The sequence below is a fragment of the Haemaphysalis longicornis genome, unplaced genomic scaffold (genome assembly GCF_048455015.1).
Source record: "Haemaphysalis longicornis isolate Haplotype H1 unplaced genomic scaffold, Haemaphysalis longicornis Haplotype H1 scaffold_5, whole genome shotgun sequence".
Taxonomy (NCBI): Eukaryota; Metazoa; Arthropoda; class Arachnida; order Ixodida; family Ixodidae; genus Haemaphysalis; species Haemaphysalis longicornis.
The window spans coordinates 49,459,833-49,483,204 of record NW_027526385.1 but is presented as its reverse complement, the minus strand read 5'-3'; the positions used below and the strand labels follow the sequence as shown (position 1 = coordinate 49,483,204).

At 46.9% G+C, this 23,372-nt stretch overlaps 1 protein-coding gene across 3 annotated transcripts in view; it reads right to left on the bottom strand.

The window, feature by feature from the left end:
• Positions 1-3,433: 3,433 nt before the first annotated feature.
• Positions 3,434-23,372, bottom strand: part of LOC144138200 (gamma-glutamyl hydrolase-like) — a 49,453-nt gene continuing 29,514 nt past the window's right edge. For all 3 annotated transcript variants that reach the window (XM_077670378.1, XM_077670375.1, XM_077670377.1), the window contains exons 4-10: positions 20,172-20,222; positions 19,119-19,203; positions 15,478-15,619; positions 11,612-11,718; positions 8,910-9,000; positions 7,145-7,294; positions 3,434-3,571 (exon numbers count right to left, since the gene is read on the bottom strand). In XM_077670378.1, the coding sequence (XP_077526504.1) occupies positions 3,450-3,571; positions 7,145-7,294; positions 8,910-9,000; positions 11,612-11,718; positions 15,478-15,619; positions 19,119-19,203; positions 20,172-20,222 (748 nt within the window). In that variant the 3' untranslated portion in view covers positions 3,434-3,449. The remainder of the gene's footprint in view (positions 3,572-7,144; positions 7,295-8,909; positions 9,001-11,611; positions 11,719-15,477; positions 15,620-19,118; positions 19,204-20,171; positions 20,223-23,372) is intronic.

The window sequence follows — 23,372 nt, the reverse complement described above, 5'->3', positions numbered from 1 at the left end:
TTAAGCATACACATGAACAATACATAAACAAAATATGTACAAACGGTACAATTCTGAATGAAGAATAAATGGATGCAGGCACAGTACCGCTATTTGAAGCACAGTCCATGAACAAGGTATGAATATTTTGTCTGCCTACGCTTTAAAACAGTGGGCTTCTGTTGTATTATTCCTGGGACAATTTAAGAACTCTGCATAAAATAGCGTGGCCTGCACTCATACAGTTAGCTTAAAGGGACCCTGCAACAGTTTCGATAAGCGCTGTCACTCTTTCCTTCGCGTCTGGAACCACTGCGAAAGCTATAGTTATCGCCAGGACGGAGCGGCACTGCGGGATTTGCTCGTCGCACCAGATACGCCTTCCGTTTCCGCTTTGTTTTTGGGCCTTTATTTTTAAAGTTGCTATCGAAAAGCGTCCATTGCTGCAACTGAAAGAAAACCGGCCAATAGCCGCTAAATGGCCTTAATGACGTAATTCGAACCGTCGAAGAACGTCAAGAACGGGAAACAGAGAAAAATCTTTTCAGCGAGTTTACAAGTTATCTGACGGGCATAAAGCAGTTACTTTTGGATGAGGTACTTTGCGACTCCCCTCCCTAATCTAAGTACTGGGTGTGTTGGGCGACTGCGTTCTGCGAGCATTGAAGATTTCAAAAAAAGTTGAAGAAAGTGTTGCAGGGTCCCTTTAACAAACGCACTGGCACCTATTTTTTAAGCAAACCATATAAAGCTAGGATTCCATATATTTTTCGCGTCAACGAACAAAAACTCTCGAGGCTGCACGTGTCGTTGAAGCGAGAGGCGCTGGAAAACTAACGTCCTGGTTTGGTGTGCTATTAGCACGCGGTCATCACTAAAGTCGCACGCGTTGTTCAAAACATAATTTAGACCTCAAAGGGGACGTTTCGTAACTTAGACAAGCATTTTTAGTAGATTAAAGGGATGGGCAACCTATTTTTGTCGAGTATATGTTCTCTGTTCCAAATGAAAGCCAGGGTTTTATATAGCCCGGTAACTACAAGCAATTTACAAACAAATTGGCGGAAAAAAATTTAGTTTGGCACCAAAGTTTCTGAAATCGGAAGGGTGGCGGCTCGTAACTTGACACTACAATATGTGTACCGGTCACGTGACCTGCAAACCTAGCAGCTATTGTAACTGCTGAAACGTTTTTTTACTCATTGAAAACATTTTAACACAAGTATTTGTATTAGTTTAAATTGTATATGTATTTTTAAACATTATTTTGAAATTTTTTAAGACACGCCGCCCACCGCCGCTGGGTTGCTCTTAGTGAGGCTAACTGAGTCTCCATGCACAGAATCAACGGCAGCGTTCAGTAAACAGACCCAGTGAAGGAGCTTCGACAATTCTGCCTGAGCCAGGGGTGTTTCTTCTGCCGAAATATTCGATTTCAATTTCCAAATACGCAAAGGGCAGCTTAAAAAAAAGGGATGCGCCCGGGGGGAGCCTAACTGCCGACCGACCTCCAGAAAGTGAAGCCAGATTCTACCTATTGTCCATCCCAACAGATGGTGCCTTCGTGCAAAATGGACTAGTGAAATTTAAAAAAGACACAAAAGAATAGGAAAGCCTGCGATTCACACTTTTTTTAGCTGGAGACAAGTTTTTAAATATCCCCTTTCATCTCGCATACAGACAAAAACATGTTGCCGCGCTACTGTATGTCATGGTTGCCAGCATTGTTTTTGGGAGGACACATGCGGCTAGTATATTTTTTAAAAATTCGATTTAAAAAGTTCTAGGGCGTTATCAGCAAAACCGTTTACCGTTAAGGTGCTTTAAGGTACGTCCTTTCATTTAAGATAGCGAGCATATACTCGACAAAAAATCGGTTGTCTGTCCCTTTCATAACCCATAGTCACCCTTTTGAATATCAGTAGAGTAAAAATAGAGGTATGTGCGTGTCTGTACGTGTCTTTTTCCGAGATAACCACCGTCAACGCTGAAGAGAAATCAGATCTTGTGATACATTTCACTTAAATTCTGTGTCACCTCTATGCCGTCTGCTAAAACACTTCCCTATTTATCCCCCTTTGCGGAGTGGATTGGCTCATGATTTTTTTGTTAGAGTTGTTTGTTGTTATTTGACGTTGTACAGCTTTACGAAGCATTTCTTTCAAATTCTAAATCTTTCAACGATTTAGGAATTGTACTAGGTCGATACCCGTGTGTGACGAGTATCTCATTAGAGGTAGCTAACTGTCATCCTTGCAGTGTTCGTGATGACATTGAACATGTACTGTGTGTGTGTCCTCGTTATGGCACCACACGGTTAACCTTGGAGAGAACTTTAAGACTGCGTGCTGATGCAGTAGTGAAACTTTGCGACGTCATCGGTTCATGATACTCAACTGCCACGGCAACATAGAGTGCAAGGGCCTTGGTGTCATTTCTCCGTGACTACGGCCTCAACGAAACACTGTGAACATTTACTTTACTACTGTGTGTGTGTTCCTGCGTTCGTCAGTTTGTGTGCTTATTTGCGTTTGTAAGTGTGTATATGAGTTTTTGTGTCTTCGCTTCCTGCGGTCATTTCCGGACCTCTTATTTTCACATGGAGAGAGAGAGGGAGAGAGAGAAAACTTTATACTCTTTATACAGTTAGCTTAAAGGGACCCTGCAACAGTTTCGATAAGCGCTGTCACTCTTTCCTTCGCGTCTGGAACCACTGCGAAAGCTATAGTTATCGCCAGGACGGAGCGGCACTGCGGGATTTGGAGACGGCTGGTCCGTAGAACTCCCAGAGCTCCGCACTAACACGAAGGCAGTGGGCCGCCAGAAGTTGTGGCGTCGATTTGACATCTACACCAGGACCCGGGTACAACCAGTCCTCGGGAACGCAGTTGTGGTGGTAGGTCTGGCGGATGGCACTCCCAGTAAAGGTGTCGCACTGATGGGTAGGAAGGGCAGTTGGGTGTAGGGCAAGTGGGACGCGAGAGGATGCCATGCATTCAGTGGATACGGGATGGAGGGATAAGACAGGAGGTTTGTGCTTTCCGGACCACAGATGCGGCTTCACGGGAGAGGGTGGGGTGGGGGACCGGGAAACACTACCTGCTTGCGCGTAGCGCGCAGAGAAGCTGTCGTCGTGCCTGATGTTGTGAAATCTTTTGAGTGCCACGGTGACACACATGTGGCCAAAACATGGACGGACCCAGCGAGAGTTCTCGGGTAAGCGCGTGTGCTCGAGCATTGCCGTCCAAGTGGGCATGGCCGGGGACCCATACCAGCGTTATCTTGTGGGGAGTATGGGCGCGAAGGGTGCCGTCGAGGGTGTCAGAGGTATGAGGATGGAGTAGCAAGCCAAGCTCGCTGCCAGGCTGACTTCTCTTCATCATAAAAGACATCCCTCCCCTCCTGTCACACCTTCAAGCACTGCTTATAGCACTACACCGGGGCTTCTGCCACGTCTTTGTGAAGATAATTTATTCGAAGAAGTACATTTGCGTAAACGAGTCCACGTCCTCCGTGAACACAGGTTGGTAATTGTAGATGAGCGCCTTGCGTTCCTCGTCCTTGCTCGGGAAGTGGTGCTCGTTGTGGCGGGCTGCGAACAAATATTGGCCGAAGGCACGGTCAGCTTCTTTTGGCCTCTTTGGAATTTACGTAATCATTTATGTTTTGTTAGAATTCGTTATTTAATTATTCATATTATCATACTCATCATCAACAACCACAACAGCCTATTCAGGCCCACTCGAGGGCGAAGGCCTCTCCCATCGACCTCCAACCGTTGCTTTCCTGCGCTGCTTGAGTTCATTCTTTGGCCCATTCCCTCGGTGTACGCTGTGCTCTGCTGGGATGTTTCAGGACAGACCACACAGGCATACTCCAAATTTGGCGGTCAGCCGCAATTATTGAAGAATGAAATCATAATTACATGTTTGTTAAACAATTATTGATTGATTAATTGAGTTATTGTTTAATTGAGTTATTTTTAAGTATTTACGTTTTATTTAATTTATTTAAATATTTGGTTTGTTGATTGATTGATTGATTGATTGATTGATTGATTGATTGATTGATTGATTGATTGATTGATTGATTGATTGATTGATTGATTGATTGATTGATTGATTGATTGATTGATTGATTGATCCATCCATCTACCGATTCATCCCGTCCATGCACCCATTCCCATCTAGTCAAATGGAATCCAATCAGATCTCATTCCACCGATCCATGCTTGGTCTGTGTTGTACATTGTATTCCCCGTGCGTATATGCATGGACACTGTAGAATAACCACTTGGGCAATACATCAAGGTGCACGGCGAAAAGCACATGTACGGATTTCACAGGTATACGCTGTGAAGCACAGACAACAGCATTTTAACAAGGCCTAATGTACCATCGTGATACATTGAACCACGGAGCAAGATCTTGCTCCGTGCATTGAACTACGACCAACGGAGCTTGTGGCTTTCAGGACATACCGCGCTTCCTGGTGACGGGCCGCGTGCGCGCACTACGAATAAGTTACAAGAGTTCGTGACCAACCTTGGTATGCAAAGGTCATCGTCTTTTCGTCGTCTGTTGGGCGCTCGACATGAAATAAAAAATAAAGGAATATAGCTGCGTGCACCGTTTTCACTCAGCGCAAGGACGAAGTTAGATAACGCTCGCGTGAGCAGGCGCCGAACGCGGCGGGAAGACAAACCAAACTGCTCACACGCTGAATTATAGTCGTTACATACAAGGTTGGACACAAAATCTCGTAACTTGTTCGTACTGCGCATATGCGGCTAGTCGCCAGGATTATGTACTGAAAGTCACGCGCTCCGTTGTTCGTATTTCAACTTATCACGGTAGTACGGCGCAATGCTCCTTGCCGATACCACGTTTGACAAGCAGCATTTATTGGCGACGGATACGTATTCCTTCGAGGTGAGAGTGCTGTCAACCAGCGTCCTGGAACCTCCGTCCTAAATCACAACACCCCGACTGCCCGGTATTCCATTGAGAGTGCCATTAAGTAGTTGGTGCCCAAGGTCTGAGTTTCATCCAAGGTGGAGTTTCCGGACTGTATCTCAAAGACAGAATAGAACTAGCGGAGCTTTCGAAGTTAATCAATAAGCGTAAAACAGCTGACATAGGGAAGTATAATATTGAGAGGATCGAATATGCTGTAAAGAACGGAAGCAGTCGGAAAGCAGTGAAGAGGCGTTTAGGCGTGGGGAAAAATCACCTAAAGTACGCACTTAAAGACAAGCAAGGCAATGTCATCACCAATAGGGATAAAATAGTCATAGTAGCTGAAGAGTTCTATAGAGATCTGTACAGTAGCCAGGACGAGGAAGTATCGAATGAGGAAGTAGTTCAGAGGGGGTAGACATCCCACCAGTAACGACAGAAGAAGTAAAGAAGGCTTTGAAAGAAACGCAAGGGGGCAAAGCACCTGGTGAGGACCAGATAACAGCAGACCTCCTAAAGGATGGCGGGCAAATTGTACTAGTAAAACTGGCAAATTTGTACACGCAATGCCTAATGACAGCGAGTGTACTGGAATCTTGGAAGAACGCGAACATCATCCTAATCCATAAGAAAGGTGACATGAAGGACTTGAAAAATTACAGGCCGATCAGCTTACTGTCAGTTGTCTACAAAGTACTTACCAAGGTAATCGCTAACAGAATTTCTGCCACATTAGATTTCAGTAAACCTAAAGAACAAGCAGGGTTTCGTAAAGGTTATTCAACAATGGACAATATTCACACGATCAATCAGGTGATAGAAAAGTGTGAGGAGTATACTGAACCCCTAAATATAGCCTTCATAGATTATGAGAAAGCATTTGACTCGGTCGAAACTTCAGCAGTCATCCACGCACTACGGAAACAGGGTGTAGACGAGCATTATGTAATACTAGAGGAATACTAGAGGATATTTACTACAGAATACTGGAGGATATTTTCAATGGGTCCACACCTACCATCATCCTCCATAAGGAGAGCAGCAAAATACCTATAAGGAAGGGCGTCAGACAAGGAGACACAACCTCTCCAATGTTATTCACAGCAGCTTACAAGATGTATTCAGAAAATTTAATTGGGAGCAGGTGGGAGGAAGGGTTAATGGAGAATACCTCAGTAATTTCAGATTTCCTTATGGCATTGCCTTCCTAAGTAACTCGGGAGACGAATTGCAAAGCATGCTTAGCGCACTGGACAAACAGAGTAGAACCGTGGGTCTGAAAATTAATATGCAGAAAATAAAGTAATGATTAATAACCTGGAGACAGCACAGTGGTTTGAGATAGGCGGCGAAGAAGTGGAAGTGGTAAGCGAATATATCTACTTAGGCCAAGTTGTGACCCAGGATCCCAACCATGAGGCAGAGATAATTAGAAGGATAAGAATGGAGTCGAGTGTATTCGGCAGGCACTCTCAGATAATGAATGGAAGCCTACCATTGTCCCTGAAGAAGAAAGTGTATGACAGCTGCATCTTACCGGTACTCACCTACGGGGCAGAAACTTGGAGGCTCACTAAGAGGGTTCAACTTAAATTGAGGACGACTAAGCGAGAAATGGAACGGAAGATGATAGCAGTAACATTAAGGACAAGAAGGGAGCGGTATGGGTCAGGGAAGAAACGCGTGTTAAGGACATATTAGTAGAAATTAAGAAGACGAAATGGACGTGGGCAGGGCATGAAATGAGTAGGCAAGGTAACCGTTGGTCATTAAGGGTAACAGAGTAGATTCCTAGAGAAGGCAAGCGTGGCAGGGGGGTGGCTGAAATCTAGATGGGCAGATAAAATCAAGAAGTTTGCGTGGATAAATTGGTCGCAGTTAGCACAGGACCGGGATAATTGGAGATTAATGTGGGAGGTCTTTGCCTTCTAGTGGGCGTAGATAGGCTGGTGGTGGTGGTGATGGATGATGATGATGATGATGATGACAAAAACCTCGGTACCCCGCAAGCAAGAACAACCATCCATAAGGACGAACTGACAAAAGCTGAGGTCCCGCTGAGCACAAATAAAAAATTCGAATAAAATTATAACGGCACAAGTTAATATATCTGGGAGTTAACAGTCATCTATTAACCGTAAGATTAGCAGCTATGTGATTCAACTGTTACGCATGGTTAGCAGTTATGTGCGAGATAAGCGTTATACCTTGCTCAACAAAGAAGTTTGCGAGGAACTGCGAGAACATGGCGGTGTCCCAGTTGTGGTGGAGGTTGCGGCGCTCAGGGCTTCGGTCGCCCCACTCGAACACGGCCATCTCGGGGTGAAACTGCACGGCGAACACTGGCACCGAAATGGCTGCGACATGCGAAAGGCAAAAGAAAAACAGACAACGATCGCCGTTAGAGTCCGCTTGCAAAATCAAATGCAAAACCCAACTTTTTCGTCTGGCACACTTTCTATCATTCATTTTCATGCATGACAAAAGCACTCCGCACGTGGCCAGGTGGTAGCACTTGTTGTTGCAACGCATGAAATCTGCTTCGGTCCCCGCCACTGGGCCTTATTTTGTAATTTTGGAAAGCGAATCCCGCTTTTGGGCGAACTCGACACACATTAGCCGTCTGGACTGTGCATGGTGCTCACGTACAAGAGAACGCGAGGCGGCTAGAAAGCAAGACGTCTGATGTGAGCAACAGAGATTTAGAGCAAAGATGATTGTCATCATATTCATCACCGCCATTACCATCTGCCGTCATCTATCATTACTGATTACCTGCCGTTCAAACTTCAGCTTAGCCCTGCTTTTAAACGCGAAAATGTGGTCTGTCTGTTTGTCTGTCTGTCTGCAGGTCTGTCTGTCCGTCTTCTATCTATCTATCTATCTATCTATCTGTCTGTCATCTATATATATATATATATATATATATATATATATATATATATATATATATATATATATATATATATATATATATATATATATATATATATATATATATATATATATATACCGCACCAGACCGGTATTCTGGAGGTCGTGGGTTCGTATCCCACCCGGCGGGCATTTTTTCACCACTTTCTTTTCGACTAAAAAAATTCTTCATCTCTTTCTATGACCCACCACAACCTCCCCTTTGCTTTCCGAGGTTTTCTTGACTGCCAACCCTTATTTTCTAGATATATATATATATATATATATATATATGTGTGTGTGTGTGTCTGTCTGTCTGTCTGTCCCTCTAACTCGACTTAACTACTCGATAGCCACGTATCTGCCAACTTCGCTACAAATAAACTGCTGTCATGACTCATACCTGCATTCTTCAGCCCAAAAAAAGAAAACCTCAAACATAGCATATTTACGTCAAAATATGAGAACAGCCGAGAGCACCACCGTTGTCGTAATTAGGAACACACGAGATATTGGTTATAATGATAGAAAATTAAAAAAGACAGGTTAGAAACTGCTTTGAGGAAAGGCAAGGTACGAGCAAATACAAAAGCAAAACATATCAAGCGCGCGACTGTTCCAATTCGAACAAAAACAAGAAATAAAGAACAATCCGCGTGATATCCCAACAGACGGCGCCCGAACAGTGCGAATGCGGGAAGATTGAATCGAACATTAAGTGCATCAAGGCAGGAGACAGCGGGCACGGAAAAGCACGAGGGTGAGAGGCGGAGAAAGGAGATTAGGGCACGTAGCAGGAATGTCAAAAGAGAATCCTCTGTCGACATTTGTGGCAAAGCAAGCAGATACAATGTCAGGTGTCTCGGATATGGTGTGCATCTTGTTGCAGTAGATAGCCAAACTACGGTGCCTCAATTTCGGCATAAATATAGTGTTCACAGAAAAGCGGTGAATACACTTAACATGATTGCGCGCAGACATCCTTTTCAGCCATTTCATCTTTTTCCCTCAGTTGCCGTTTGCGTCCTCACACACACCTTCTCCGCGGAGTTAACTTACCTTCTATACTTGACACGAACGTCACTCCTTTGAGGTCCTCATTCGTGGAAAGGATCTTGAAGAACTTCCCAAGATTGTAGGCCTGGAAGTCCTGTAACAACAATCGTGCACGTTTAGTGAAGCATCGTCAGTGTTTCTCCTGTCTAGTGAATTAACGACAGGCATGAGAACCCAAAGATGGTTCGATCTACAATGAGGCCTGTTATCCAAGGTGTTTACTGCTACATTTCGCTCATGATTTTGTTCTCAGTTTTCTTGCGTGACACCAAACGACACAAACAGACAGTTTGATCGTTTCGTTCATACATGCATTCATCTCCGAAGGTCTTCTTTTCGCGTATAGGTGGCATTCGTTGAAAAGTTTATCTGTCAATTTCTTCGCTTGGCAACACTGGAAACGGCCACAGACATGGCGCGGCTTGGGTCACTGCGCCCGCACGCCGAAGAAAAAAAAACACGCCGGCGTGCGTCGTCTGCTCCGTTTCAACCCGATTCTCAACGGTGGCGTCAACATAGATACTATTACTCGCACTCACATTGGACTCGAGGCAATACTTTGCGTTCGGTGAGGTAGAGTTTGGAACGTACAACACAGTCATATGCTTAGCACGGACAAGTACCGCCATCCCGCTGAGCCCGACGTACCGAGTGACGGCGCTATCACACGGTTGCCTGCATGCGCGCCTCGCCAGTGAATACAAGCAATAGCTTACGTACACTGCTTGAGCAATATATTGTCACCGACTTTGGCCAGCATCCCTAGAAACTGACACGAAGCATAGCCGCACACCCATGTGTCCAGTCTCTACTTGTCTGTGTATGTGCTCCTGTGTAAATATGCTGGTCGATGGCCAACGGAAAGAAGAGCACGCAGACGAAGTCTGAGTTCCCGCTGGACCGGCTGCGTTCCAACGACCTGCCTTGGAGCCAGTGACTACGGTGTCTGCATTGTAAATACAACCCTTCCGACATTCTATCTCTTCGTTGTCACGTGACCATGTCAATATATAACAGGCTGATCCGTTCCTGAAACAAAGAATAGCACACACTTTTTAAAGCGAAGCCTTCTTTGACTCCCTCATGGTGAGCCTTCGCGAAAACGCACGGCAGGCAAGCCAAGTTTACGCAGTGGAAGGGCACAAGATGATGGGTTCCTACAACGGCACATCAAGCACCTCAAACGAAAAAAGACGCTTCCCGTGTTCGCAATCGAACCTGCATCCCTCGCGTTATGAAGCCGACATCTATCTGAATGCAGCATTCCAACATAGTCGAAGTGCTTTGGACTTTGGACTTTCCCTTTCACTCCGTTTGTATCGGAGAGAGTTCCGCATTTAAAAATCCTCTTCTGTAATACCCCACTCGACACTTTCATTCTTAGGAATTCGTGTTTTTCAACATTTTCCACAGCAACACTCATTCATTTGGTAGAAAATGGGAAGCCAATGTCACAGTATTCACTCGCTCGCGCGGGAATCTACCAGGGAGGGAGGAGGAAATAACTTTATTTAGTCCAAAGAAGAGGCCTATTCAGGCCCGTAGCGCCCTAGACGACGGCCAAGCTATCTTGACTCCTGGCGGCGTCTTCGGCCCTTTGGACGGCCCATGACTAAAATTAACAAACGGGCAGAGGAAGCCACTACAATCGTTCTACCAGGGAGGCGCAAATGATTTTTTCTAGATTTGTTAGCTTACCATGGATGAGAAAGACACCCGCCAAGTCGGTTCTACGGTCCCCTTCGAATTTCATTCCATTGTGAGAAATATCTTAGCTGCAACTCCCACATCACTAAAAAAGACGACAATAATCGTCGTTTTTTTTATCGTTTGTATCAGCTGCTTTATATTATGTTGTGACCTTGCTTGTATATATTGTGAATGTAGTTTTTTTTTTGTTGTTGACCCGCCATGGTGGCTCCGTGGCTAAGGCGTTGCGCTGCTGAGCACGAGGTCGCGGGTTCGATTTCCGGCCGCGGCGGCCGCTTTTCTGATGGAAGTGAAAAGCAAAAACGCCCGTGTGTACGAGGTTTCGGCGCACGTTAAAGATCCCCAGGTGGTCGTCAAAATTAATCCGGAGTCCTCCACTACGGCGTGCCTCATCTCCTCCATTGCGTCGGCGCGTTAAACCCTACAATCAATCAATCAATCAATCAATCAATCAATCAATCAATCAATCAATCAATCAATCAATCAATCTAGTTTTTTGTTGATGTTCTTTTGCTAGACAAGTTGCTTTTTTTCTGCAAACTTGCTCTGTACAGGTACCCAAACTGTCTATGTCTTTTGGGAAAAATGTACACGCACGGCTGTTGAACTACAGAGGGGTCGAGTCCTCATCAGACGACTCAGCCTTTAGTCAATGTCCATGTAGCATACTTTGTATTTTGGCCTCTTCAAATAAAAGAATGTATGAATGAATGAATGAATGAATGAATGAATGAATGAATGAATGAATGAAATTTCGGAAACTTTTTGCAGGTTTCGGAGCTCTCTAAACTGCCCCAAATTAAGTATCATAAAGTGCACAAGCACCAATTTGTATCTGAAGGGTGTACGTTGAATAAAATGGCGAAAACGTAAGCATTTATCGAACTAACATTCGCAACACCGGGTGCGAGGCCTCTAAAACTCTGGAGTCTGAGCCGACACTAGATTTCGGTTAGTCCCCCTCACTGGTAGAGCATGAATGGGAACACCGTTACCTCTAGAGTCAGGCAGAAGTGGTGGGCGTTGTACGTCATCGGCTTGGTGCGCAGCACATTTTCCAGCCGCACAGGAAGATGTCTGAACAGTCGGCTCTCTCTGAAGTCTTGAGATAAGCCATGAAGAAACGAGAAATGCAAAAGTCAGTCTTTCTTACAATTGAGGAGTACAGCATACAAATAAATGACCGAGCGACGCAGGAAATCTGCACCCCCCACTTTTCATATTAAAGCAAAAATTTCTACCTCTACCTGCCAGCGGATCTTTCGTGGCATGCGGGACAAGAAACTGCCAACGTGGCTGGGGAGGCTGAGGACGCTTTGCACTAACAGAGCACAGTGTAGACGGCGCGGCGACAGGACGCTTTTACCCAGCGTTCCCCGCGCTCACCCCGTAGGTCGCGTCGGCGGGACCCTTCCGTCGGCTTTGTCGTCTGCTTTAGCGACGGTTGTTTTGGGCCTGTTTAGGCGCAGCTTCGCGTCCATTGCGCGCTTACTTCGCGTGGCTTGATTAACTAGTTCGACAGCACCTACCGGGTAACCAGGACCTCACGGAATGAAGTGGTCGTACGGCAAAGATACGTTAAGGGTTGGTTTGCAGGGCGGGAAAACAAAATGTAGAGACCACATGCAGACATCTGGCCGCTAGAGAAACGCCACCTTTTGCGCACTGCTTGTCACGAGTGGGGAAGCGTTTTCTAAATTGCTGAATACTAATTCGGTTGTTTTAACCGGTATTACAAAAGACGAATGAAGCAGCCGGTTCTGATGAATAGCGATTATAAAAGTTTCCTCGGCTTTCTCGCAATTCTCAAACTTACGAAACTGTTTAGTTTAAATCTGTAGGTGGGAACCACTAAGCTCACATTCCGGATTGTTTTGGCGACTACGCTTGTGTCGCGCGGTGGTGCAGCCCCGAGCTAGCACATCAGGACGGCTAGGTTTCGCTGTCGCACGCTTCGAAACACGCTCCTCTCCGTTTTCTTTCTTCCGATGCACAGCCGGGCTACAGCGGTGGCGTACGCCGCTCGAGCCCGGCCGTGGTCGACGCTGCTGCGTTCGGGACGGCGCCCCCCGTGAATCCCAGCTAACGGATAGCAGATTCTTTGGTTTCAAACTTTGTAGAGCCACGTGTGTGAATTCAAGTGACGTCGCATGTGGAATTGTTGTGGGGGTCGTTCACGGCTTTGCTTTCCAACCACCTTCACAGCGTGGAGTGGAGCCAGTTTTTTTTCCCCTCTTCTTTTGTAGCGAGAGCTCCAATGGCCGTATTCTCACCGTTTCGCTGTGACCGGTGGCCGCATCTCGGTTCCCTAGCTGGCAGAGGTTCCGAGGGAACCTGCGGCGGCTAGGGAACCTAGCGATTCCCTAGCCGCCGCAGCTGGCAACGCCGCTCGCCGCGCCAAAAATAAATAAAAATTTAAGAAGAAATAAAGAAATAAAAATAAAAATAGAAAATAAAGAAGAATAATGAAAAAGAATAAAAATACAAAAAAATCGTGCATATAGAAAAGTCAGCTAGGTGGGATTCGTCGTCAGGCTTCGTAGTCAGAACGAAACCAAGGGAGGTATTCTCGAGTTTTGTCCCTTTTGCGTCCCTTTCAAAAGTGTCCCTTTTGGCGAGCCCTGATTGGCTAAAAGCAAACAACCGGAAGTGACGTAACGCAAGCGCAACAAACCTACTGCCAACGGCCACTGCTTAACCGGAAGTACGTCACGATGAAAGGGACTCAAAAGGGGCGTTTTCAAAAGGGACAGTTACGAGAATACCGCCCCAAGAGAAGCAAGCGAGCCGAGGAGACGGAGGAAGAACGAGCCGCACGCCTCGAGAAGCGTCGTAACCGTACAGAGAACCAAGCTAAACAATAACATTCACCGTGCCTATTGCTACGCACACCCAGGCATAACTGAGTTAAGCTACAGCCAATTTTTTGCCATGGTGAGGGTATGCGGCACGCAACAAGCAGCGAGTACGAGTCACGAACAAGGGAACAACGACAACTAGTAGTTTTGTTGAGCCGTGGGCGACGTGCGAAAATAGTGGTTGAGATGCTGCTGTGAAGACCCGGCTTCATATCCAATCGGATCACAGATGTTTTTCTTTGCGGAAGCGGCCATTTTCTTGACCGGACAACAACTACTACAACAACAACAACAACAATGGTTTTTCGCAGAATGGGGCACTTAAAACCCATTGGTTCACATGTGATATGAACACGAGTTTTCGAAGTAGAAGCAGAGAAGCCTTGCCGATTGCGAAACCTCCACGCTATTTCTTTTAGGAGCAAACCTCTTAGGGGCTGGGGCTGTTGGCGTCTCCTGTCATCGTCGTCGTAGTAGCAATCGTCGTTCGTGTCATGTAGTCATGATACTAAAACACCGAGAAACTCGTTTACGCTCGCGCTAGAGAGCTTCGTGCTTCAAACGCAAGAGACTTTTACAGTAAAGCTGTTTACTTCTACCCCCCAACGGTTTCATCTCCGTTGTCGAAAACGCCAAGGCGTCAAGAATACTCTTATACACTGCATGCTTCGCCCCCCCCCCCCCTCCCTCGGGTTTCACGTTAGTGGAGATAACCCGGGATTCGTGAACACGGGAATGTAAACACGATGCATCAGTTAACGACACTGCCGAAGTAATTCGCACAAAAAGGCGAATAAACAGAAGCGAAAAAAAAAATCCCGGGCCATCTTCACTAACGTGCAACCTTGGGAGGGGCGAAGCATGCAGTGTATAAGAGTATTCTTGGCGCTTTCGCGTTTTTGCCAACGGAACTGATACCACTGGGGGGAAGGGGAGGGGGCAGAGGTATACAGCTTTGCTGTAAAAGACTCTTGTCTTCGAAGCACGAAGCTCTCTCGCGCGAGGCGTAGACGAGTGTCCCGGTGTTTTTTTAACGCGATAGCGTTATGATGCTCATTTCTCGATTTTTTCGTGCCCGCTAGCCATCCGCTATCAGCCGTGCTCATCAAGTGTCCACGGAAATACGTCACCACTGCCAACCGGAAACTACGACAGAGGCAGCCAGATGCAAAGGTTAACTGGAGGGTGGGAAGCATGGCAATGATGCTGCGGTGGATGCTATGACAAAAATGGTGCGTGCTGATTCATCAAACGTCGCGTCTGCACAGTCCGTTCGTTTTCCCGCCGTTGGTGCATGCGCCGATGAGCCACTGTTGACGTGATACCGTTACTGGGCTCATTCGGAATTATTCCGTAAAGGCTTACTGTATGCTATCGGCTGTGCTCATGAAGCGACCACGGAAGGCAGTGTCCCCTTCAACCGGGAATAGCGTCTGTGCACCCAAAAGAGAGCTCGCACCTGCAGCTGTAATCAGTCGTGGTTGCTTAAAACCAGATGTGGGAAGGAGTAGGCTGGCCGGTAGGCTTGCCGACAATGATGCTGCTGCGCAGAAGACAGAAAGGATAGGTGGTTTCGCCAATTGCCGTTGGTTCCTAGTATCGTTAGGTTAAACGGCAGCGCTCGGAGAGCGTGAATGCCGAATGCCGCAGATCCGTTCGAAGTCTCCCTTGACGACGAGGTAACGCTATCGCGTCTTACATCTTAAGACTTAAGCGTAGATGTCCCCTGCAACTTCTTTAGCACGCGTTACGTTCTAGCGCAGGGCGCCAACAAGTTTCCTGGTGTTTTAGTACCGTGAGAACATGAGACGACGCTTACGCCGACGACATGAGACGCCAACAGCCCCAGCCTCAAAGGGGCTTCACCTCTAAAAGCGACCCACATTCAGTGAAGCAGTAAAGCAGTCGATGGGAATTATCGCGCGGTTTTCACCTTCATAGCACGGCAGCAGACTTAAGTGCCCTACGAATGCTTTGCATGAATCTTAGGAACTCGGCCGTACCGTCCGTGAAGTTCAGCGGCATTCCCACGCCTTGGGCCTTGCACTGCTTTAGGACGTCCCGTCCACCCGCTGCAAGCCTGGCCACCAGTTCGAGACCCAGGCAGGTGCCCCAAATGGGGAAAACCGTTCCGTTCCGGTTGGCCTGCGTAGTGAATTAGAAAAAAACTATGTGGCAGGTGTGACCGAAGTGAGCGTGAATGCAATAATTGCACGTTTACTGAATGTAAAATCTTGCACTGAGTCATAAAATGTCGCAGTAAAACACGTGCATTCTATTAGGGTGTATGAGCTGCAAAAAAAGGCGACTTACGGAGCATGTCAGTCATAGAAACACAAAGAAAACGAGGCAATCGAACACCTTAGGAAACAGCGCGGGACACTTGAACGAAGAGAAGGTAAACAGATACCGGCGCTGACGAAGAACTCTTCGTCGAAGTTCTCCTCGATGTTTCCCAAGGCGTCATGTGTACTCGACTAGCCCAATGTCAAGCTTCAGAGAGAGAGAGAGAGAAAGAAAGTGAAACATTATTTTGCAATCTGTGTCCAAAGGTCTGCTCGGCTTCTTACTTGGGTTACAGAGGCTCGTCTACAGTCCTGGCGTGTTTTTAATGTGGTTCGCAAGCGTGGTCCAATAGAGTTCTAACTCCTTACGGGGTGTAACGTTTGCCTCCTAGCAAGGAGGGCGCTTTGTGGCAGGAATTGCGGGCAAGGAGTTTCTCAGAGTGGTTTGAATGTTTAGGCTGCCCGGAGGGTGTGTTCATTGTTGGGGTACTGGCCGCAGTGTGAGCATTTTCGTGCACCTGGAAGCCCGCCTTTGTAGTGTTGTATGTGTTGTGTTGGCAGGCAATCGAAAAATGCGGGCCATGCACTACGTACAGATGGTTATGCAGCGCGTGTTTTAGGTACGAATCGTGGACTAACCATTTCGAAGTAACGTGCGGGCGGTGTGTGTCACTGCCACGCTGACGTGCCCCGCCCGCACCAGCGCCGCCCCTTCCCGCCATTGTCTCTTCAGCTGCACAAGCTCGCTGCGAGAGAGACTCTTTTTCGCTCCCTCCGGCGCTCCATTCCAGCTTACCAGCGTCGGTAGATGCGACAGTGTATCTGCGTCATCTACAAACCCAACCAATCTACATCCCATTACTTCAAACTCCTCTACACCCTCTTTTCTTTCGCGCGTGAGCATCTGGCTGCACCGGATGAGTTTTCTCCGTACACTCAACCGCCGGATGTTCCTCCTACCTAACCTTATAAAGCTCCGCTTCAAAAAGGGTAACAACAATGGCAGTGAAAGGGCCATGGCGCCACTTGACACGTTCGTGTAGGTCTCTGCTGTCTCTACTGTCTCTACTACGATGTACTCTGCGCGTCAGAAGAAGAAGCATGACAAGAAGATGCGAAGGTGTCACAATTGTGCACGCGTCACAAGAAGATGCAAAGGAACACAAATGCTGCAAACCGAACAAGGAGGCAGGCACATGATGCAGCTAAACTCCCGAACATCCAACGCAACACGTCAGACATATATCCCGCTCATGACGAAGATATTGTCGCAACAGAAGAGGGTAAGATCACGGCAGACCTGTGCTCGCACAACTTGCAACAAAACATAATTGCTTTCGCGATCCAAGAGGCGAGCAGTCTTAAATGCCTCCCAGAAGTTTCAAAAGGGCCGGAAAGACTAAATACAAGTTAGGTTCATTAAAAATGCTACTTTGTCCTGACAACAACGATACTAATTCTGTCGCCAACTTGAAACAGATAATCGAGATACCAAGGAAAACAACTAAAGCAGTGGCGACTCCCCAGACACGTTATGGTGATGACGTCACAAAATCATGTTTGTGTGATTGGCGGACGCCGGCCTAAGCTACGGCCAAGAAACATAAGTGGGCGATTGTAGTGGGGCATCTACTTCCCTTTGACCATATCACTGCGATGGTAATGTGCATGGGAAAGCACTGATAACTAATATTCTGGTTCCACGATAGGCTCCGCCACTCCTGTCCATATTACGTAACTGTAACGCGACACTTGAAAGGTTTTACCAAGAAATTGTTTTATTCTCGGATACACAAAGACTTTAGTGACGTCATATCCATCACGGAAGTGACGTCAGTACAACCGAACAAGTTGCCTGTAAAGGGTGCACCCCTGCACACAGGGTCATCATGCGGGGAAGCAACTTTTATTAGTCAAGGGTACATAATACTTAGGGCTGTTCTTTTCCGGGTTTTATATTTTAACACGTAAGTGTTTTATGCCGGTATACACCAACATTTCACTGACACCAGTACACCTTTGGCGAAGCGACCCGCCAGCAGGACGTCGCTCACCAAGCACACCCACAGGACCGCCGCCGACCCACAAATCATGCTCAGCTGCAGATTTCGCTCCCCAATTCACTTTCGTGTTTTGCCGATTCCTATGACAGAGTAATCAACACAGTTTATTAAATTTTCCTGGCGTTCTTTTGTATAAAAAATTGGCTGGCGATTACGCTACTCCCTAATGCGATACTTGGGCGCAGCAGCACTGCGCTGAGGCAGCACTCACTCGTGGGTTCTCTCGACAGCGGCGATGATGAGCCTCTGTGTCGGCGGCGCTTCGTCAAGGCCGACCCGCATGGAGCGTTTTTTCACGCGATTCGCGAGCGTCGGCGTTGCGCGTGCGTTTTTTCGACGCCCGCGTCGACGATTCCGCGCCCGCGGCAGCATCTGCCTTGGCTAGATTTTGACGCGCGTCGCGCGCGGCAGTGGGAGGAGCCTGGCGACTTGCGCCAATGGGGAGGCGCGCGCCCCATGGCGGCGGTTTCAAAGCGTTCGAGACAGCCGACTGGCTCCGCCGGGGATGTTTAGGCTTACCACCCCAGCAGATATTGAAGGGGCGCTTTCACTAGCGGCGCGGGTGATGTTTTATAGTACCGTTTTCACCCACATTATAAGCTCCTTTACCGCTCAAGCAACTTCGTGCGTGTCTTGAGCGGCATTTTAGAGAGCGCTCAGAAGCGGTCGCTCGAGCTCCCGACGCCACTTCGCGGCCGAAGTCGCAGCCATGTTTCCGCCGCCTGCCGCGCCGCGCGCAGCGTGCGGGTGGCTCAGCGGCAGCGTCAGCGCGCCTGTGGCGTGCGCGACGCGTTTTCGCGAGCAGAAAACGCTCCATGCGGTTCGGCCTTCAGGAAGGGACAGCGAACGCACATCATAGTCACGTTTTCACCAAGTGTCGCGACGTCGAGCGCCTCGTGCGGACACAGCATACTGCCCCCTCCCCTCCCCCACCGCACACTTTCGGAGAGCGCTGGCTCACGCCGCCACGGCGAACCGTCCTCCCCTCCTCCTCCTCTCCCAATTTCGCGACACTCTCCTCCTTTGTTTTCTTTCATCGTTCGCTTTTTCTTTCGCTCGTCGGTCCAGCCATCATTCGCTCGGTCACGAAAACGGCGGCGCGGCTCAGCCGACGAGCGGGCGACAAAGGGCTGCGCCCTAAAAACACGTCTTTTGGGGCTCGAATATGGTTGAGTGAGTTTCCAAAAGCCAGTTCTTTAATATTGCACAAAGTTGTATTTCCTCTTCGTGGCCCCTTTAAATTTACCGCGCAGGTGAGAAGCAGTGTTCCACGACTAGTAATATATATGTACTCACCTCCATCGCAAGGCCAAAAAGAATGGCTGCCGCCCTGCCATAGCTAGAGTTGACCGCGTCCACGCCACCGCCAGGAAAGAGGATGCTGCACACGCGAGGGACGTGTGATGTCAGAGCCAACACGTGACATTGTTCTCTCAATAAAGCTAAAAGTTGGGATGTTTGTGTGTATGCGTGAGTTTATGGCTCGGAATCAGCTAAGGCAGACGAGCGCCACAAGTGTGTTGAGTGATCCTTGAGTGTCATCTTTAGTTGCTAAAACATGCATATTAACCACATGTAAATCTATTTTTTTCTTCCCCCGAATAATTGAAAAATGGAATTTACTACCAGGTGAAATGAGGTAGTTGCCATTAGAGGAGTTTTTTTACACTTCAAACTGATTTTGTTGTGTGAATTTTTTCGCACAATTTTATTGGGACGTTGTTGCGTTTATTATTACTTGACATGTCTGATCTTCGCGAGAAATGTGTGAGGGTTAACGAGCCGTGAAATATCGCGGTTGATTTGTGAAGAAAAGTGTTTTTGCATTTAATGTAGACACCCACTCCTCCGATCGCCCAAATGGGCTGCGATATGTAAAAATAAATGAATAAGATGATAAATAAATAAATGTATTGTATGAGCATGATGTCTCTAGAAGAGCCGAAGATCGGGCGTAAAGGTCCCCAAGCTAATATATAGATGTGGTCATAACGGTAGATGAAGGTGCGAACTACGGGTGCGCAACCCTCAATACCTCCGTTATTACTGAGAGCCTGAAGTTACGTGCGGTAGGAGATGAGATCTTGAAAATTGGCTTCAGCGATGTAGGCTAAAACACGTTTATTTGTGACCATTGGTTTGTCGACTGAAAATAAAGAAGAATGAGATGGATCTGTATATGTCAGGGAAGTGTCACTGTCTCAGTAAAAAAACGATGCTTGTTTTCGCGAACTGAACTGCTTGTTTATTTGCTGTTGTGACAGCAACGCATTAAACGCACAAAAAGGTGTTTGAGAGATCACTTTACAACTCCTCCTTCACTCAAACATCTTCAACAAACATACGTACCCATTTACAGAATTGAATGTCTTCACGTAGTAATCCTCTTCGCGGTTTACCCTGCATTCGAGGAAGAAGTAGATGACAATGTTATTACAAATGCGGACGATTGCGACTGGTATGCTTTCATCGCCTTTTTTCTAGGAAGGTCTTTGCTCGCCCAAAGTATTTGTAAGCCGGAAATGCTTTTGAAGCACCCATGTAAATTTTCCTTCAGAGTTTATGCGTTCACGTTGACACAGGAAACCAAAATAAAAAATGGCCGCGTATCTGCTCCTTTCGTTGCAAATGTCGATGAAAGACGATAGTCCACTGGCACCCCTGCCAAGTAAAGGCCTCCCTTCTCTTTCCCGTTCACCTCTGATGCTGTTCCTCTCCCGTCTCGTTCCTCCCAAGGTAACACGCTAGAGGTTTGCTCAAGTCGATTTAAATTTACCGCATTCCACCGATCCAAGTCGGGTGTTTCGATGCCAGCGCTGCCGTACGGCGGAGACCCGCGTGAATTTAGGCACCCTGCTACAGCGTTTATAGAACCATGTTTCCCTACACCACGAGCGTTCCAAATGCAACGTGGAACCTATCTAGTGGAACCTTTCGTTGCTGTTGCCATTTGATTTCTTAAATGCCGCCAGGAGGTAGCGCTGGCAACAACAGGAGACGGTTTTCTGCCGTTGATGTAGTATTTTATTTGATATTGCAAAAACCAAGTATCGATATTTTTTTAATAGATGACCACTACAAATATCATTTATTTATTGATTTGCTGCCTTATATTTGCGTAATGCCTTGTTCTTGTTCAACAATGTTGACAGGTATAAACACTAACACCGGACTTAGACGTTTACGTTCGGCTGTGAGTATATAAGACTATTGCGCAGCTTTCGTTTCACATTGGCCGGGTGGCTGAATCGGGTCACAGACAGACACACAGACAGACAGGCCAAAATGTCTGCGTTTAAGTACCCCAAGAAAGACTATCGTCTTTAAAATTCACATATGAAATAGAGCCGGCTGGGTTGCCCCTTTGCCTGGCTTGAAAGAAACTCCTTGGCAGCCATTGTGACTGCCACTTTTGTGTACATTAGAAGCTTGCCAAAGAGCACCTGTTAGATATCTTAGTAGATATACGTTCGATGTCTGCTAGATAGGACGTTATTGTCGGATAGGACGTATATGTACCTATTACGTGTGTGTTATGGGAAAATGTTGTAAAACTGTATTTAGATACCTGAGTAAGTAACCGATATCAAAAAACCAGCTCAATAACTCAAATTGCCTGTGCTGAAAAAAATAAACATCTGAAAAATTATTTCACCGCTTTTCTCTCTCTCTCTGTGGTGTAATTTCCAAATATTTCAGCAATATTGGGCTCCTACATCATAATCACAATGTGCTCAAAACATTTTGAAGCTGTTTTAACCAGTAGTTCGGCTAGGCGTCTGAAATCCCCTGTCAGGCATTTTCCCCTATTCGGGCGTGTCATTTCAAAACATTTCTGTCACCCTTACACCGGCGTCACAGGGCGAAATCCCAAAAATTTGTTTTGTGCATTTGTATGAGTAACATTCATCAGCAAAAACCAATTGGATAAATGAATCACTGAAACAGTTATTAGAGGATCTTTAAGAGCACCCTATTTGTTCCGAAGTGCAGAATCGCCCAAATAGTTTGGGTTAGCGCACGACCCTAAAACTGCTTTTTAGATATTCTTAAGGGTTACATATATCAGCAAAAAGCGATTGAAAATGTGAATGGGTGTAGGAGATAATCACGAATTCAAGAAAACACAATTCCCCCGTGTTTCTTGGTTATGAGTATAATTTTCAAAAATCCCGCCTTAGTGAGCTTCTACGCCAAGACGCAAATGTATTCCCGAAATTTCAATTGTCTAGACCTAGCAGTTTTCGCTGGGCGTTGGTGAGTCAGTCAGTCGTCAGGCAGTTAGTCGGGCACTTATTTTATAGCGTGAGCTACACTGGCCGAGGTTGAGCAGTTTCGCGTGGACCATGAAGGACCGTGCTGCGCAAGCGCAGGGAGCATTGGATTGGATTGGATTGCATTGGATTGCATTGGATTGGAGCATTGGATTGGATTGGATCGGACTGGATTGGATCGGACTAAATTTGGTTGTATTGAATTGGATTGGAAATCGAACCCAATTGGAGTGCGGATGTGTAGAGAATTGGGTCTGCACATTCTCCGGTCTGCGCATTCTACCGGAGTGACGTCATAGCCGCGGCATATGCACTGGCGCGGGCGCGTGCCCAGCTCTGCGCCTCCGTTCTGGCGCTGCGCCGGAGCCGCTTGATAGCCGTTTCGCGTGGCTCCTGGAGAGCTGTGCTGCGCATGCGCGATGAGCAGTGACCGGACTGGACTGGACTGGACTCGACTGGATTGGATTGCTGAACCTTAGCTCACGCTACGTATATCCTGGCATAGCCGAGCTAAGCCACTGCTAATTTTTTTACAAGTATAGATTCAGGCAGGCACGCTTCCCCACAAGGACAGTGAAAATCATGACCTTCCGGACGCATGAATTGGTGCTATGCATTAATTTAGACCCCCTGCCATTTTTTAATGTGCGCAGAAATCTCGTGGACAAGGGCAGTTCTCTGTTTACAAATTTCAGAAGTAACGTTACGCTAAACTTAGTGGGTGCGACAAAACACACACTAAACGAAGCGCATTCTCTCCGCGTGTGTTTCATATCGTCCCTTACCCTCCCCTGTAACTCTTCCTAGAATTAATACAGTGAAGATTTTACACAGTAAATTCAGTTTCCCCTCCCTCGCACTGGTTGAGCGCCATCTGTTGAAAACACGCCCACCTTGCCTCTCATCGACGCCTTTTTTTTTTTCAAGTGCATCGTCCTTTTTCGTGTGCTATCCTACAATCTAATCAGACGTTTATTTTAAATAAAAGAGCGGTGCTACTCTTGGTTATGTACTCTTTGTTATGTACTGATATGTTGCCTCCACCATGTCTGAGCTTTTCTTTGAGCTGCATAATGTCGACATACGTTGCCCATGCCAGCGCTATTGGTAGTTCGAAATGGTCGCCTATATATTCTTCTTGTTCATGCGTTGTCGTTTAGCTTTTGCTTGAATAATGTAACAGACATACAGACAGACAGACAGACAAACGAAAAGTTCTGCTTGAGGTAGCGAAAGAAAGACGTCTTTATAAAATCGTCCATACACATGGACTACC